Here is a 16,778-nt window from a genome sequence, read left to right on the forward strand (position 1 = left end):
ACGCGAAAACGATCCAAATTAAGCGACGAATGGAATTTTTGCATGGCGATCACTAAAATAAAAATATTTTAGTGTGTACAAAAATTTTGGATGTCCAGATGTGTCCAGAACGTAAGATATGCGCGAAAATGCAAACTTACGCCGCTTTTGACACTTTCAGTCCCTGTAAGATCATATAAGCATGTTTTCACACACCGAACCTATCAAAGCTTATTTCTAAGCCATGTTTAGGTTATATATGGTATGTTTAACTTATGATCAAGTTCCGGACTATAAGTTGTCTTACGAAACGGCAGACTTTTGCAAGTTGACGCAAATAGTCCCTGTAAGCGAATAAACTTGATTTCGGCATACCAAACCATCCAAAACTTATTTCTAAGTTATGTAAAGGTTATTTAAGGTATGTTAAGCCTATGTCACTATTCCGGAGTGTTTGTTGCATTAAACTGGTTATATTTACGCATCAGATCGTGTATAACCTTCCAGAAAACGACTTAAAGCCCGAAATCGAACAAGAATTGATATGTGCAAATGATACACATATTTTCACAAATTCCCAAGTATGAAATACAAAATTTCATTGGTTTGGCATTTGTTTGACGGTCACAGTGACACAGGTGTCACACAAATGTTCACTTAGACCACCATGAGAGGCAAATCAGGTATGGTTGTTGTATAGTTTGTATTATTATTTGTTTTATTTTTTTCTTATCCATTTTCTAGTTAAATGAACGTTGTAGGTGTGTTCCCTATATAACCCTCACGAGACCTACTCATCCTCCCGAGCTATAGGGAGGTTTAAAAATGCTTGTAGCATAAGTTGAATGCAACCGTGATTCCTACGAAAGTGAGTTAGGTTTATTGTTATTGGTGTAAATTATTTTCCACAAATTCAAATTAAAGTAACAAATGGCTTGGTAAATCTTTTGTAAAAATGGTAGAACAAGTAACTAACAGATGTTGATGGTTGTGAGAAGCATGCTTCTACACAAGGATTTAGATTTGTAGGTACATTATGTTCGTGAGACGACCATTTTTATCGAAGAATGAAGACCACACGAGGAACAAGAAACAACCAGGTGCATTCGTTTCCTTTTCTTTGATTTTTATTTAGTTAATAAGTGGAATGTAATTTGTGTCACACCCAGCCGATGGCGGAAACATCGGGGTGCGGCACTAAGCGTTCAGATTGCTCAAAAGTTTCCATAACACTAAAGATTTCAATATAGATTAAATCAAGTTTCAACATAGCATTGTCTAAAACATCAACCACAACCTGAAGTACCAAATACATCACACAAAATCAAATTTTAAAATTCTAGAATTGACTAGGTGCGTTTCTAAGCATCACTCCTAGATTGTTTTCTTGATTCAGCATCCTATCAGCCTGCAATACAAAAGTATTTGCGAGTACACAAGTTTGAGTATATAACATAGTAGCTAAAAAGACTCATATCCATCATGTAAACAGTAAAAATAGTTTCAGCCATGCTAGTTTACGCAGTCCAAATGATAGCCCAAGTGTCCCAATGCATTTAACACTTTCCCAAGTCTCAAGGAAAGCAAATAGAATCCTCCTAACAATACCCCCAAGAATAATGGGGAGGTGCATCTTCCTATAGCGCTACTATTGTTAAGGCGGAACTACACACAAGGATTAAACGTTCACATAGCATAAAGAATCAAGAATCAAGAATCCAAAAGTATCAAGTTTCACATTTACAGAGGATAGAGTTAGATTCAAATAGTTTCAAGTTTCATAGAATACATGTTTCATCCCAAAAGTTTAAAACAAAAAGGGATCGAGTATACTCACAGCGGGTGCTAAGTATCAACACCTACTACTTGGATTAAAGGGAGCTCTGATTATAGTTTAAATGTTAATCGTTTGGACAGAATAAAGAGAATCGTGCAAGCATCGGATCAGTCCCCTGATCGGATGGCCATCCGGACGGATGGCCATCCAGTCGGATGACTCATTAGATTCAAACGGACCACCATCTGATCGGATGGCCATCTGGATGAATGGTCATTCGATCGAATGGTCATTCGAACCAAAAGTGAGTTTCTAAAATGTTTAACTTTTGAAGTTGTCATTGTAGCATAAATACAAGTCGTTCGATCGGATGATCGTTCGGTCGAATGACTATTCGAGTGTAAGTTTCAAAATTCAAAGGTCTGATTCAAAATAGTTTAAGTGTTGGAGTTTACTGAGCTAGCCCACCTGGTCGGACGATCATTCGATCGGACGGCCGTCCGATCGGATGGTCGTTCGTCCTTGGTGTACTCGTCTCTTGAAACGTTGTAAATTTCCAAGTTTGAGTTTGACTGAGACGACATGGTAACGTATCGAGACAATGGAAGCTCACCAAGGTTCAGCTCGCCTGATCGGATGGGAATCACCCCATTCGATTGGACGGCTGTTCTTGGCTGAGTTTCATGCCTGACCCGTAATCCGGTCATCTTCTGCGATGATAATCCATTCCCAAGCCGACTCCAGACTAATCATCAAGTCTACAGTCCATTTGGGTCCGGATTTCACCATCTTAGGTAAAAAGTTAAGAAAGTTTGAAGAATAACACGAGTTTAGCTGAAAATGTGCCGATTTAGCAAGGATTCAAGATAAAACACATAGAAATCCTTAGATCTGAGCTAACACTTGACGGAAATGACATCACACAGTCGGTTGTACAAACCACCATGATGACGTCACCTTCAAGATCTCGAATCTTAGTGATTTCATGGTGAAAAGTGTGATTTCAATGAAGAATCGTGTAAAGAATTGTGTAATGATCAAGGTTGTACAAGAATCTAAGAAAAAACTTACAAAAATCACCGGAAAATGGAAGAAAAGTGGAGTGCGTGCGCTTGGATCAGAGGGGACTGTCACATCAGTGATGAATGATGTGACAGGTCCTATTTATAGTGTTAGAGTGAGAGTAAGGCGGTGCAAGGAGCTGGATCAGATGGTTGTTCGGTCGAATGGCCATCCGATCGGATGGTCATCCGATAGGATGTGCATTCGAACAGTCCAGTCCGTTTTGCAACTTTTTCGTCTTTGGTTCGTTTTGCGAGCTAGATTAAGCGTTGCGTATTATTGTGTAGTATTATTACATAACAAGAGTATATTATTAACATAAAATTTTCCAAGTTTTCAAGTTTACATAAGTGTCAAGCCTCTAGCCTCTCGTTCAACCAAGTCTCAAGTTTCACGAGTCTCAAGAGTCAAGAATCAAGCATCAAGAATCAAGCATCAAGAATCAAGCCTCTAGAATTTAGTATCAAGAATCTAGTCTCAAGAATCAAGTATCAAGAATCTAGCATTAAGAATCAAGTATCAAGAATCTAGTATTAAGAATCAAGTTTCATAGAATTAGGTATCAAGTATCAACAAGATTCAAGTTTCATAGCATCAAGATTCACAAAGTATCAAAAGAGTCAAGTTTCACATAGTATAAAGACTAAGATTGACAAAAGCAAAAAGTCTAGGGACGCAGGCATTACAATTTGTATGTTATTAACCGGGGTGAACTTTTGGGAGGTTGGTCTTGTCACATCCCTTGTGCGTTTTAAAAGCTACATTCTTACACATTGAGGACAATGTTTACCTCAAGTGTGGGGATGGGGAGAAAAAGTTTGCGTTTTTGACCCCTTTCATTGAAACACTACACATTGAGGACAATGTTAACCTCAAGTGTGGGGATGGGGGGAAAATTTCAAAAAATTTTCAAAATTGTCTTTGAAGCAATCTAAAAAGCACAAGTAACTAAGTCAATGAGGGATGACACAACCCATTTGATCTTTTGTGATGGTCAAGTTCAAGTTAGTAGCATGACGGGTATTTAGCGGGTGGTTATTTGAGAATAATCCGCTTAAGAAACTAGTATATTATGCATATCACATACCATACCCTTTATACGTGAGATTTTAAGCCACTTTTACATCATCAAAGCGCATATATTTTTTTTGTATGAGTGGACCTTTAATCGTGTATTGTAGAACTTTAAATTTTTGATACATTTGAGACCATAGACCGAATACAAGCACAGGAATGATTAAAGCATCAGGTGAACCTTTTCCTTTAAAACCATTTATCTATCCTTACCCAAATCCCTTAGTCACCCACTTTGAGTCTAAACCTTTCGTTTGACAAACCCATTTAGCCCACAATCGTAAACCTTTTCTTTTTAAACCCGTGTGATGAAAATTCGATTGTAGGTTTATTTATTTGCATATTTATGTTTTATATGCGGAAAAAAATAAAAAATACAGAAAACGTTGTGAGAAATAGCAGAAAATTGTTGAGAAATATACAAAAACATGTGTTTATAGTTTTTTGAATAAAAGGCGAAGAATGTTTGCCTTCTAGTTCGATGTTGGTAGTTAGTTGTGTTTAGAATAGTCGCTTTGTAATAAAAATCGAGTTTCATCACCTTAGCCACTTTAAAAATAACATATTTCCTACCCTTAGCCTAGCCCCGTTACAACCCTTCAAAGCCCTTTTGACTTGTTATGTTCGGTGGTGGAGAATGATTGAGTTGCAAGCATATGCGGGTACATCTTTTAACCGGTTTGAGTGATTACTTAAAAAGTGCTAATGTATTATCTATTAGCCAATTGTTGAACCGAGTGGAGAGAACATCGTGAGGGATGTGCATAACTTGTTAGTTTCACGGGCGAGTTAATCTTGGGTAACCATAATTATGTGACTAATCACTTACCGCTAAATATTTTGAAAATTATAAGAATCATGAACCGAGTATGACCTTAGACCTTAACTTGAAACTCGAGAATAGGAATTGTATCTCTTGTTTGACCCACGTGAAAGTGAAAAGCAGATTTGATTGAGGGCAAACAAATGATAAGTGTGGGGATGTGATGGGTTGGTAAATTTCCAAAGCTTAACGTGTTTAATTTTACCGATTTGTGTGAAATTGAGTTTTGGAATACACTACTTTGAGATGGTTTGTATTTTGCAGGCCTTGACATGTTTAAGGTGTATTTTGGAAGCTTAACGGAGCTTGGGAATGGAGTTAGGAAGAACAGGAGCGAAAAACGGAGCTAAACGGCGAAAATCGGATAAAGACTTAAGAGACCGGCGTCCCAGACACCCAGACCGCTGATCCCCAGCGTGAATTTGGGGAAAACTTTAGTTAAGAACCCATTTCGAATATCTAGTTACATACACTCCATTCTGGACTTCCGTAAGCGATTTGGAGAGATTTTTGAAGGTTCCATTCGATCTATTATCTCATTCCATCACATTTTGAAGATCAATCATAAACAATAGGTGGCTAATTTCCCAAGATCATCCCCGGGTGAAAGATTGTGAGTTTCTAGGGTTTTTTTTTTTTTTGGTTTGATACAAACATTTGTTAATCTTTGATTGAAATTGTGTGAATCATTTGTTGGTATTGCTTTGAACTCGAAATTGTTAAGTTTTATTGCAAAATTGACGTTGAGAGATGATTGCTACCATTAAGTTGTGATTTATGCTAGGGTTTGGTTTTTGTTCTTGATTAATAAAGCATACTATTGTCTCATATTGTGATGGTTATCTTGCACCGGTTGCGTATGACAGATGATTGTTGATGTCTAAAATTAGGATTTCAAATTAACAAACTCAAGACGTCATTGGTGTTCATAACATAATCAAACCATTCATGTTGGATAGCTCTAGATACTTAATAATCCAAAACCCGGGTGTGATTATTTTCTAAATAGTGTTCACAAATCCATTTTAATAACCGTTTTGATATTCGTCATTCCAAATAACATCATTAAATCATTTTCTACAAACCAATTGGAATCACATTGTTGGTTCACACTTTCAAACACAATTTTAAAGAAAATTAGCAAGCTTCATAATTACTTTGTATATTTTTTGTAAATAGTCTAACTAATCGAACAGGTCGTGTGATACTGACCATATGCTCTTCGTGGATACGATATCTGACTTACCCTAGCTACCCATAAAAAAATGTCTAGGGACTTAGGGCGTTAAACATTTTAATTTTGAACTCAAATGATTAAAACTACTAAAACACGATTTTAAACTCAAATGATTAGAACTACTTTGATTTTGAACTCAAATGATTAAAACTACTAAAACACGATTTTAAACTCAAATGATTATAACTACTAAAACACAACTACTCAAAAAAAAGTCATTTACTTTTAAGAATAACTAGCGATTTTTCCCCGCGTTTTGCGGCGGGAATTCATTTGGTATATGTTCGGTTCGTTACGCTACCGACACTCGCTATAGTAGAGAAAACCTTACATCGATCGAAAATAATAATAAAGAATATCAATATCAATACCGGTACCAATGTAGTTCTTTTGATATCGCTTCGGTTGGTTTGCATTATGTTTATTTGTTTAAACATTTCTATATAAACTTTATTGAAAACAACTATTGTGTCGCTATCGTATGAATCCGAACCAAAATTAATTGAACAACATTTGTATCGGTAGCGATATTTATTTTTATTGTTTTTGTTTTCTATAAAATAAGATACTATCTCTACCATACCGTACCAAACTGAACATCGGTAGCGGTATGTATTAATTTTTTTAGTTTTGTTGACAATTTAAACCAATCGATACCGTTCGAACATCGGTGCTGGTATCGATGTCTGTTTTCGGGTATCGATTTTTTTTGTTAAGTTTTGTTATATTTTTATTATTATTTTATTTTTTTATATTTAAATTTTCCAAGATCACATTTATAATCATTCATATCTTACATTTTCACTTTTATATATAAAAGGTAATATTTTCACTTTAGTATATAAAAAGTAATCATGAGTTTTTTTTATAGAATGATCATCAAATCGTTAAACACAATATTTTATAATTTATATTGACTTCTTATAATTAAAACCGAATACACAATCTTTTATAATATATATAGACTTCTTATCATTAAAATCAAAATAATTGTTTATCTATTTTATCTTATTTAATGTTTTAACTTTTTTCTTTTTGTATTTTTTTAACTATTAAATTATAAGCTTTCGAAGTAACAATTATATACAGGTGGGGGTTTTAGGGAAGGGGTTTTTAATACAATTAATTTTCAACCTATATTTTTCTCTTATAACTTTTAAATATTATATTTTATCAAAATTATAGGTATAGTGTTGCAACATATTTAATTTAATCTATGTTCGATATAAGTTTTATTCAAAATTTTGTTGTGAATTACACGGGTTTGAGTAATAGGTTATTAACTTATGTATTACACGGGTTTGAGTATAAGAAAATATATCATTTAATAATGTATGCACAAATTTATATAGCTAAATTATTTTCATACATACAACTTGAGAGGTAATAGAGGTAGTAGATATGAAACTTTATTTATGGTCGTGCCTTAATGTCAACTTGTAATAAATGATTATATATATTTATAAAAAGTGTTTCATGAGCTAAAAAATTAAAAAACATGCAAAATAATTTGAAAAGGCAAATAATTTTCTGTAATCAAGGAAATAGGTTTGAAAATTATTAATTGAAATGATTTTAGTCACGGTTAAATATGGTATGACTATCATATGTTTGCGATATTTGTTTGAAAAAAAGTAAACATCTAGGTCATATATATAAGCAAATTGCGAAATAAATTATGCATACATTATTAAGTTATATAATTTATATCCTTGAACCCGTATTATACACGGGTCTATAAACTAGTAAAAAATCAAAATGAATGCTAAATAAAATATTACTAATAAAAAATACGAAAACAAATACCTAAGAATGATCTATTACCATTTATTATTAAAAGATCAAATTAATAATAGATAAAATATTAAAAAAATAATTATTAAAAAAAGTATTTAATCATTTAAAACTAAGATATCATTTTACACAAATTTTAACTAAGATATTTAACTCTTTGTGAAAAGTAAGCCTTCCCCATTCGTAAAACACAAAAAACGACGTCGTTCACCAACCGAAATTAGATCCAATCCATAAACCAATCAGTGGTCTCATCAATCAGCCTCTCCAGTCTCCACCCCAAAACCCTACACCGTCGCAGGCATGTTCCGATCACGTCTAACCACCGCCATCCGCCATTTTAGCGGCTCCGCCACCAGTCGGTGGACCACCCCGGGCCACCAGGTCCGACCTAACGGCTACTTCTTAAACCGCACACCTCCTCCACCAGGCCAGTCACGTAAATGGGAGGATTGGGAGCTACCGTGCTACGTCACCAGCTTCCTCACAATCGTCATCCTAGGCGTCGGACTCAACGCTAAACCAGATCTAACGCTTGAAACTTGGGCGCACCAGAAGGCGATCGAACGGCTCGAAGCGCAAAGGAGTTCTGCGTCTGGATCTGACGGATCTGAGTGATTGATTGATTGAGTGTTTGTTGACGAAGAAGCATCTGGTAAAAATTTTACCTAATTTTACTTGTTTGTTGTGGGAGATCGAGTTGATTTCTGTTGACTGAATGTTAAGTTTTTGAAGATATGATATGTTCATATATGTTTTTGATGAATGACCTAGTTTTTCCAATAATACTATTGACGTAATTTTACTTGCTTGTGTGGTGGAGATTGAGTTAATTTCCGTTGATTGGATGTCTGAATGTTAAGTTTCTGAAGATATGATGTGTTCATATATGTGTTCTATTTTTTTTTTTTTTTTAATAATAGTTGTTTACATTTCGGATATGATCGTCGTGTTAGTTCTCTTTTACAATTTATTATTCTGATTATCTTTCGTCTGGTAATTTTATCTAATTTTAGTTCGTATGGTGGAGATTGAGTCAATTTCTGTTGAATGTTGAATTCTGAAGATGTGATGTCTTTTTGATGGATGACCTAGTTTTCTAATAATAATCATGTGTAATTTCTGGATGTGATTGTTGTGTTTACTTTGATTTTACGACTGATTGTTTGATTTTCAGTCATCTGGTTATTTTGCCTAAAGTTTTAGTTGTTTGTGTGTTGGAGATTGAGTTGATTTTTGTTGAATGTTTGTTCGGTTTCTGAAGATAAGATGTGTTAATGTGAGACTTAGTTGATCTGGTTTTTGAATAATAATTGTTTAAGTTTCGGATGTGATCGCCGTATTGCTTCTATTTTACAATTGATTGTTAGATTCTCAGTCATCTGGTAATATCGCCTAAATTTTACTTGTTCTTATATGTGTTCTTATGTTTTTTTGATTGATGGCCTAGTTTTTGAATAATAATTGTTCAAATTCCGGATATTATCGGTGAATCGCCTCGATTTCACCTTTGATTTACATCTGATGAATTTGATTAGTTGTTTGATTCGCGGTCGTCTGGTAGATTATCCTAAAGTTTTACGTGTTTGTGTGTTGGAGATTGATTCGATTTTTGTTAACTAACTGTGAAATTCTGTAGATATGATGTGTTCATATGTGTTTTTGATCAATGACCTAGTATTCTAATAATGTCTAAAATCCAGATATGATTGTCGTACTTCGTTTGTTTTAAATTTGATGCGTTTATCTCTCTTCAAAAGTTCCTGAAAGTTACTTTAACCCTGTGTTTTTGTATCTGACAAATCCAATTGATTGTTTGATTCTCAGTTGTTAGGTAGTTTATTCTGAAAATTTACTTGTTTGTATGTTGGTAATCGTGTCGGTTTCTGTTGAATGTCAAATTCCAAAGATATGACGTGCTCTTATATGTTTTTAGTCAATGATCTACTTTTCTAATTATATTGCTTAAATTCTAGATATATTTGTCAAGGTTGACTTATATTTGATGCAATGATGTGTCTGCAAGTTAATTTTACTAGGTGTTTTTGTGTATTAACTGATCTTCTAGTTCATGTGCTTGCTATTGTCAATTTGCATAGACCTGCATTTTGTTGAATTTGTTTATGAATTATGAATTTTTGGGATTCGATGAGAAATCGATGCTTTTGTTCTGTAGACAGTTTAGTTGATTAGTTTCCAAACGATATTTTTAATTAAAGATCCTGTTCATCAACATGTTAGATTATGGTTTGAACCATGGTTTTAAAAAACGTAAGGCGTGCGCCTCAAGGCGCATCTCGAGGCAAAACGGACAAAAAACGAGTCTGAGGCGCCTCATTGTGTTTTTAATGTATATGCGTCTCAGAGGGGCTGAGGCGCTTAGAAAGCTGCGCCTCAGGGGATTTTGATAGTTGTTTTTGATGTTTTTGACTTTTTGTGTCAATTTGAAGCATTTCATGTCTTTTTTAAGTGTGTTTTTGATGAATCTGATGACGAAATTAGTTAGTATTATTATTTTTATAATATATATAATTTTTACATTTATTTATTAATACCGCCTCGGCCTTACGCCTCGTTTCGCCTCGAGGCTTACGCCTCGTGAGGCGAAGGGAAAACGCCTCGAAACTCGTTTCCGTTCTTTTAAACCTTGGTTTGAACTAATGATACGAACCAACCCACACAACAGTGCAACACGGGTTATGTTACATTGTTACTGCTGCACTTGTCTATTTCATTTATAGTTTTCATATTTCCTTGTTGTTTTAGTTGTTAGTTCATGTTAGGTTAGTGGGTCAGTAGCTAATTGTTAGTGGGTTTATTACTTAATTCTTCGTATTTATTCTCAACCCTAACTTTCTAAAGAGTTGATAATCGAGTTTTACGTATTTATTTTCATGTACGTGTCGTTATAAATTCAAGTTAATTTACGTATCGGCGTAAATATTACCGTAAATGAGTTTGGTCAAATATAATATGTTCATATGCTTATTACTATGTACGTTTTCAGTTGATCTACGTTTCGGCGTACTTGTGTCTTTACCTTTCTGAACTTTATTATTTTTATTTTTTTACTTTTCTCAGTTTTCTGAACCTTATTATTTATATTTTTTTACTTTTCTTTATGTATAACTAGTCTTAAGCCCTCGCGTTGCGGTGCGGTGTCGTAAAACCGTAATACCAACGTTAGGGGTACGAGGGGTGTAAAGTCATGCTAAATAGCAACTAAACGACGATCAAAACTTTAAAAAGCATAAAATAAAAAAATGAATTAGCAAGTAACTCACGTGACGTAATACGTAGCCGAAGTCGAATTTGTACCAACACGTATTGGAACCCGAGTGGCCAAATATGACCACCAAACAATATGCTAAGTAACAACCGAACAAAAAAATAAATAAATAAATAATGGACCAAATGTAACAACCAAACACCGTGCTAAGTAGAAAATGAACGATGACCAAATTTATAGAAAAAAACGTAAAACATAAACTAATAAAGATAACCGAACTAATTTAACTTTTGTGGTAAAAAAAAATAAAACAAAGTTTGTAACCAAAAAAAAATCTTAAAATTTACTATGAAAAGATTTACAAAAGACAAAATGATTACTATTTCTTAATAAATTAATATATCGTTTAAGAAGTATTAAAATAACAATAGGTTTTAAATTAGTGACAACTATATATTTTTTAATAATAAATTAGTATTCGATATTAATTATAAATTAATTAATAAATAATATTATTATAAAATTTTATAATATTATTAATGAATTAATAGAGAGAATGACATGTGGCATTAAATAGAGTCTTTTATTAGTATTAGATGATAATGTTTTAGTTTTAAGTTCCTTTTATTTAAGATGACGCTTACATTTCCATTCACATTTAATTTAAAATCAGTCCGTCCCACTGTCCAATTAAATTTATTTTTATGGTTTTCAGTCTATGTAAAAAATGTATCGATATTCTTTTGAGCGTATTTCTTTCGGTTGGTGTATTGAACCCAAATAGATGTCGACCGGCACCTCACAGCGACTAACCCAACTATATTAATTACCAAGGAATTGAATTGTTGGCTGCCTAAAATAGAACTTTTCAAATGTAGCGTCATAAAACTTAATCTACCCTACCTGCGACAGTTTGTAAGATCGAACCAGGGGCGGACTCACCGTTGGCCAAGGTGGGCGGCTGCACTCCTTGAAAAAAAAAATTAGTGTATATTTTAGGCAAAAAAAACTCGAACGCACCCATTGAAAATATGGTTGAAACCTCATCTGAACCCTCATCAAATAATTTCTGGGTCCGTCACTATCAAATAACTTTTGGGTCCGCCACTGGATCGAACTACAAGAAACTTGCTCATTAAAACCTCTATTGTAGATATTTAGCTGGTCAGAAGATCAACGATATCTTCCTCAACGATATTTGAGATTTTTCAGTCAATTACTTGGTAAGAGGTATGTATATCTAAAAAATGACCAGATTACAATTTAGTTAAGGGTGTCCGGGGCGTACTCGGTGAATGGGGTCGGGGACGAGATGCCGCGCGGGGAGGAGGTGCCGCCATCATCTTTCACCGCATGGAGGGGATGGATTTCGGCGACTAGTTATCGCATGAAGGGAGAGAGGGAGAGGGTGGTCCACCAGATTTTCAACCAATCAAGTTATTTTCTTTTTGGATTTTTTTCAACTTAATTAAAAAAATAAAAAAACAAGTCCCCCAAGAGAGGAGTGTCGTCATCAAATTGATAGTGTGGGAGAAGTTAAGTGAGGAGTTGACGTGGCGCGTACTGATTGGCTGTGGGTAAGAGAGGTCACTCCCCACTTAGAGGAGTGCCCCTTACACCCTAAGTTACAGAAAAAGTGTTTCATTTTTAGACCGAAGGAATATAACAATCGTGATGTGTATTTTGTCTAGAATAAAAAGTTTTTGCATAGTACCAAGGGGATACAACACAATAATGAAAGTGACACAGAGAGAAAAGGTACCAATAATACAACAATTCAACATTGTTATTAACACCACCACCATTTGGAAGTCCCTGGTGATGGGCGGCACTCTTTTAGCCTACTTATTTACATACGTACGGATCCACATTTGTTCATAAATCTTTCTTCTTTTTTTGGTTTTCTACTCGAACAAAGAAAGCGCAATGAAGGCAACCCGTACGAGCGTCTTAAGGGAATATCATGGACCGTTTGATAAGCTGAGAGGCATCTAATGTGGTTGCAATACGACTCAAACAAGGTCAAAGGTCGACTCACTTTGAGAAACGTTATGTACACAATGCCAGTAGCTTTCCAGTTGCAACCAATGAACAAAGCTGGGATTATATCTCCACTAACAACGGTAACCGTAGAGATCACCTATGACTTCCCTCCAAGTTCTAGTCTTCCGGGGTCATTGACGATTCGTTTTTGTTACATAGCGTGGTGGTTCCTTCCTGGAGCCACATTAAAAACCCGTCATCAACCTATGATTCGGTGCCTATTGATTGGTTTACTACAAGAAAGAAGCAAGTGCTTGTTGATAGTGGTATTAAGGTCATGTTTGTGGGCTCGATAGTGATAACTAGACTTGTCAATAATGGGCCCATGGATGAAATAAGGGACGTGTTAGAAAAGACTCAAAAGAGTGACCCGGGTTGGAAAACTGTTGACTCGGTTGATGAAGAAGGTCAAACGTACTCCACTTGGCGATTTCACAAGGCCGACCCGACCTGCTCCAATTGCTACTCGAATTCGAGCCAGATGTTGAGGCTAGGAGTCGGTCGGGAACAAGTCCACTTGAGGATGCAACCGCCTTAGGTGATAGCTTGATTGTTGGCTATTACTAGCTCATCAAGCTAACACTGAGAGGTCAGAGTTATCCACATGGGGCCCGCTCCATCTTGCTACTGGTGGAGGCCATATGGATGTTCTGAAGCTCCTTTTACTAAAAGGAGCTAACGTGAATGCGGTTACAAAAGATGAGAACACCGCTTTACACCTAGCAATGAAGGAGCGGAGATGAGACTGTGCTCGAGTACTGCTGACCGCCGAAGCAAATCCTGATGTCGCAAACTTATCCGACAACGAGACTCCATTGCATATAGCTTCAACTCACAGGGACGAAAACATGGTCATGCCTCTATTACTTAAAGGAGCTAAGAAGAACATCCGAAACCGATTAGGAAAAACTGCTTAGGACTTGGCAAAGGAGCATGGACACACAAGGCTCTTTGACGTGCTTGGGCTGGGCGACCGGTTATGTCTAGCCACAAGAAAAGGCGAAGTGAGAACTGTCAACAGGATCGTTGAAGCTGGAGCCGCTATTAACAAGCTGGACAACACAGATGGACCGCTTTACACCGAGCATCATTCAATGGCTACACGGACGTGGTCCGACTCTTGATAGAGAAGGGTGTCAATCTTGACGCACGAGATGGAGACGGGTACACTGCGTTGCATCGCGCGGTCGAATCGGGCAATGTGGATGTTCTTGAGTTGCTAGTGAAGAAAGGTGTTGATGTAAAAGCGAGAACCAAGAATGGTGTGACCGCAATGCAAATAGCGGATTCTTTAAATTATGCGGGAATTACAACAATACTTATAAATGGAGGTGCAAATATGGATAAAAGAAAAAATGTTGGTAAACACTCACCACCAGCATTTGTGAATAAAACGGGTTGGAGAAAGTGACGGAACCAGGAAATTTTTGCTCGGGCTGCGGAATACTTTTAAAGATTTTAGGCCCCTAGCTATATAAAAAATTGGTTCATAGCGGGTCCGATCGGGTCATTGAGACAAAAGAACATCAAACAAAAATTTATATAATCATCAAAAACACATCAAACGTCATTACTGGTTTCTAAAGGCAACAATAGGTTATAGTCAAATATTTATTTTGGAAAATATTAATTATAGGTTATCGTTCACCCACTCGAACCGTTATATTAGTCCTTTATTGAAATAGTTTGTCGTTTCCTTCTTTTAAAGTGATATAACAAAGAATGCGTCACCAATATATTAAGCTAATATATTAACGGTAGGAGTTTTGACATCTAATATAATATAACGATAATCAATATCTCATTAAAACGTGCTGAGTGACGTAAATATTATTCAATCAAACACCTTATTCTTTAATAGCGTTTTTTTAACTAAAATGTTAGTGTGAAATGTGTTGTAATGCAAAATAGCAATGTTTTAAAAACCGGTAAATACCAGCCGGTTATACCAGTATTACTGTTTCCAGATGTAAATCCGGTACGAAACACCCGGGTAAATAAGTGAAACGGCATAAGGTTTGTACCGGCGGTAAAATCCGGTATACCGGTTTGAAACGTAATACCGGTACCGACCCAGTGTTATTTTAGTTTGGGTTATTACTTATTTTTATTATATATGTTACTTATCTTACGTAATGTTTATATATTATGATTATTCGTAACTAAAAGTTCTTATTTAATATTGTGTGAAACGAAAATAGTTATCCTCTAGTTGATGGGGATAACAATAATAGTGAATTTCATCTTTTATGCGATCGTAAACTTGGTGTATTCAACACTCAGATGACTTAAACATATCATACACTTTTATTTAAAAGAGCTTGTTGGAAAATTGAATAATTTTCAATTATCTTTTGGATAATTTTTTTGTTATAGATTTACATTTGGATCATCTTTTAATATGTAATCATGCATTTTTGGATTAATTTTTGAGTTGATGTTGTAATTGATGAAATTATAAAGTTAGGTAGTCAACCCGGTTGAAATACTCGGTACAACCTGATTCAACCGGTTGAACCATTTTTTAGCCTAATTCGATTTGATTTAAAAACCGGTTTTTAAAACATTGCAAAATAGGATGATTTCCGTTTGGTGGTTGATGGGAGAATAGGAGATGAGAAAATTACAATATACTTACAAGTCACAATGAATCTGGACAATAACAACCGTCCATTCTCATGCCACGTCATCGATCCGCAAAACAACCCAATCATCCAATAAAAACACATTCACCTCTCATAAATAACCGATGCCCCTAACCTCTTTCAGTCGATCAAACACCCCCAAATTTCAACCCCTAGAATTTCAATTTCAATTTCAATTTCCCTCAATGGCACCAAAGGCAGAGAAGAAACCCGCTGAGAAGAAGCCGGCAGAAGAAAAAGCACCGGCGGAGAAGAAGCCAAAGGCCGGCAAGAAACTGCCGAAAGAAGCCGGAGCTGCCGCCGGGGACAAGAAGAAGAAGAGAACGAAGAAGAGCGTGGAGACATACAAGATCTACATCTTCAAGGTGTTGAAGCAGGTGCATCCTGACATCGGAATCTCCAGCAAGGCCATGGGAATCATGAACAGTTTCATCAACGATATCTTCGAGAAACTCGCTCAGGAGAGTTCGAGGCTTGCAAGGTACAACAAGAAGCCCACCATCACCTCACGTGAGATCCAGACTGCCGTGCGACTTGTTCTTCCGGGTGAATTGGCCAAACATGCTGTTTCTGAAGGCACAAAGGCGGTCACAAAGTTTACCAGCTCTTAGGGTGGGTTTCAAAATGTTAGTGCTTTAGCAAGACATTTGTTCTAAAATTGCATAGATAGATTGTCTGAACTGATCTTGTTTGAGTAGATAGTCAATTATGTTTCATCTTTTTGTATCAAAGTAAACTCTCTTTAGTATGATATCACCCTTGTCAAGGACTTCAGGCTCTATTTCATGATTTGTTAGTATCCATTGCATTAATAACTAATGTATTTGTTGTTTAGTTACAATGCAAGCTCAAAAGGAGGCTCCTTCATCTATTTAGATAAAATCTGTATAAACTAGAACTGATTTTTTGTTTTGTTTTGTTTTTGGTGCTCAGTGAAATGCAGGGTGGTTCATGGGTTAAATAGCCTGAGATGGGGCCATTGGATCATTATTTGAACCCAAGAAACTCCACATGGCTCAGAAAGATGTATGTATAAGTAGATTAGGATAATCCAGTTGGGACATGATACAGTTTTGTGGAGGATGAAGAAGAGTTATTGGTGAAAATAGATGAAG

The 16,778-nt window shown here is 35.6% G+C and overlaps 2 protein-coding genes and 1 pseudogene across 2 annotated transcripts; all 3 read left to right on the top strand.

Annotated features, from left to right (window-relative positions):
- The first annotated feature begins 7,949 nt into the window (after positions 1-7,949).
- LOC110897613 lies at positions 7,950-8,554 on the top strand. The gene has a single exon (XM_022144371.2). The coding sequence runs from the start codon at positions 8,050-8,052 to the stop codon at positions 8,362-8,364; it is 315 nt and encodes a 104-aa protein (XP_022000063.1). The 5' UTR covers positions 7,950-8,049; the 3' UTR covers positions 8,365-8,554.
- Positions 8,555-12,611: 4,057 nt separating this feature from the next.
- On the top strand, positions 12,612-14,672 carry LOC110902527 (annotated as a pseudogene).
- Positions 14,673-15,779: 1,107 nt separating this feature from the next.
- LOC110897611 (histone H2B) lies at positions 15,780-16,459 on the top strand. Its single transcript, XM_022144370.2, has one exon. It carries the CDS (start codon positions 15,849-15,851, stop codon positions 16,272-16,274), a length of 426 nt encoding a protein of 141 aa, XP_022000062.1. The 5' UTR covers positions 15,780-15,848; the 3' UTR covers positions 16,275-16,459.
- Positions 16,460-16,778: the final 319 nt, after the last annotated feature.

This window comes from Helianthus annuus, chromosome 13 (assembly GCF_002127325.2).
Source record: "Helianthus annuus cultivar XRQ/B chromosome 13, HanXRQr2.0-SUNRISE, whole genome shotgun sequence".
NCBI classification, from domain to species: domain Eukaryota; kingdom Viridiplantae; phylum Streptophyta; class Magnoliopsida; order Asterales; family Asteraceae; genus Helianthus; species Helianthus annuus.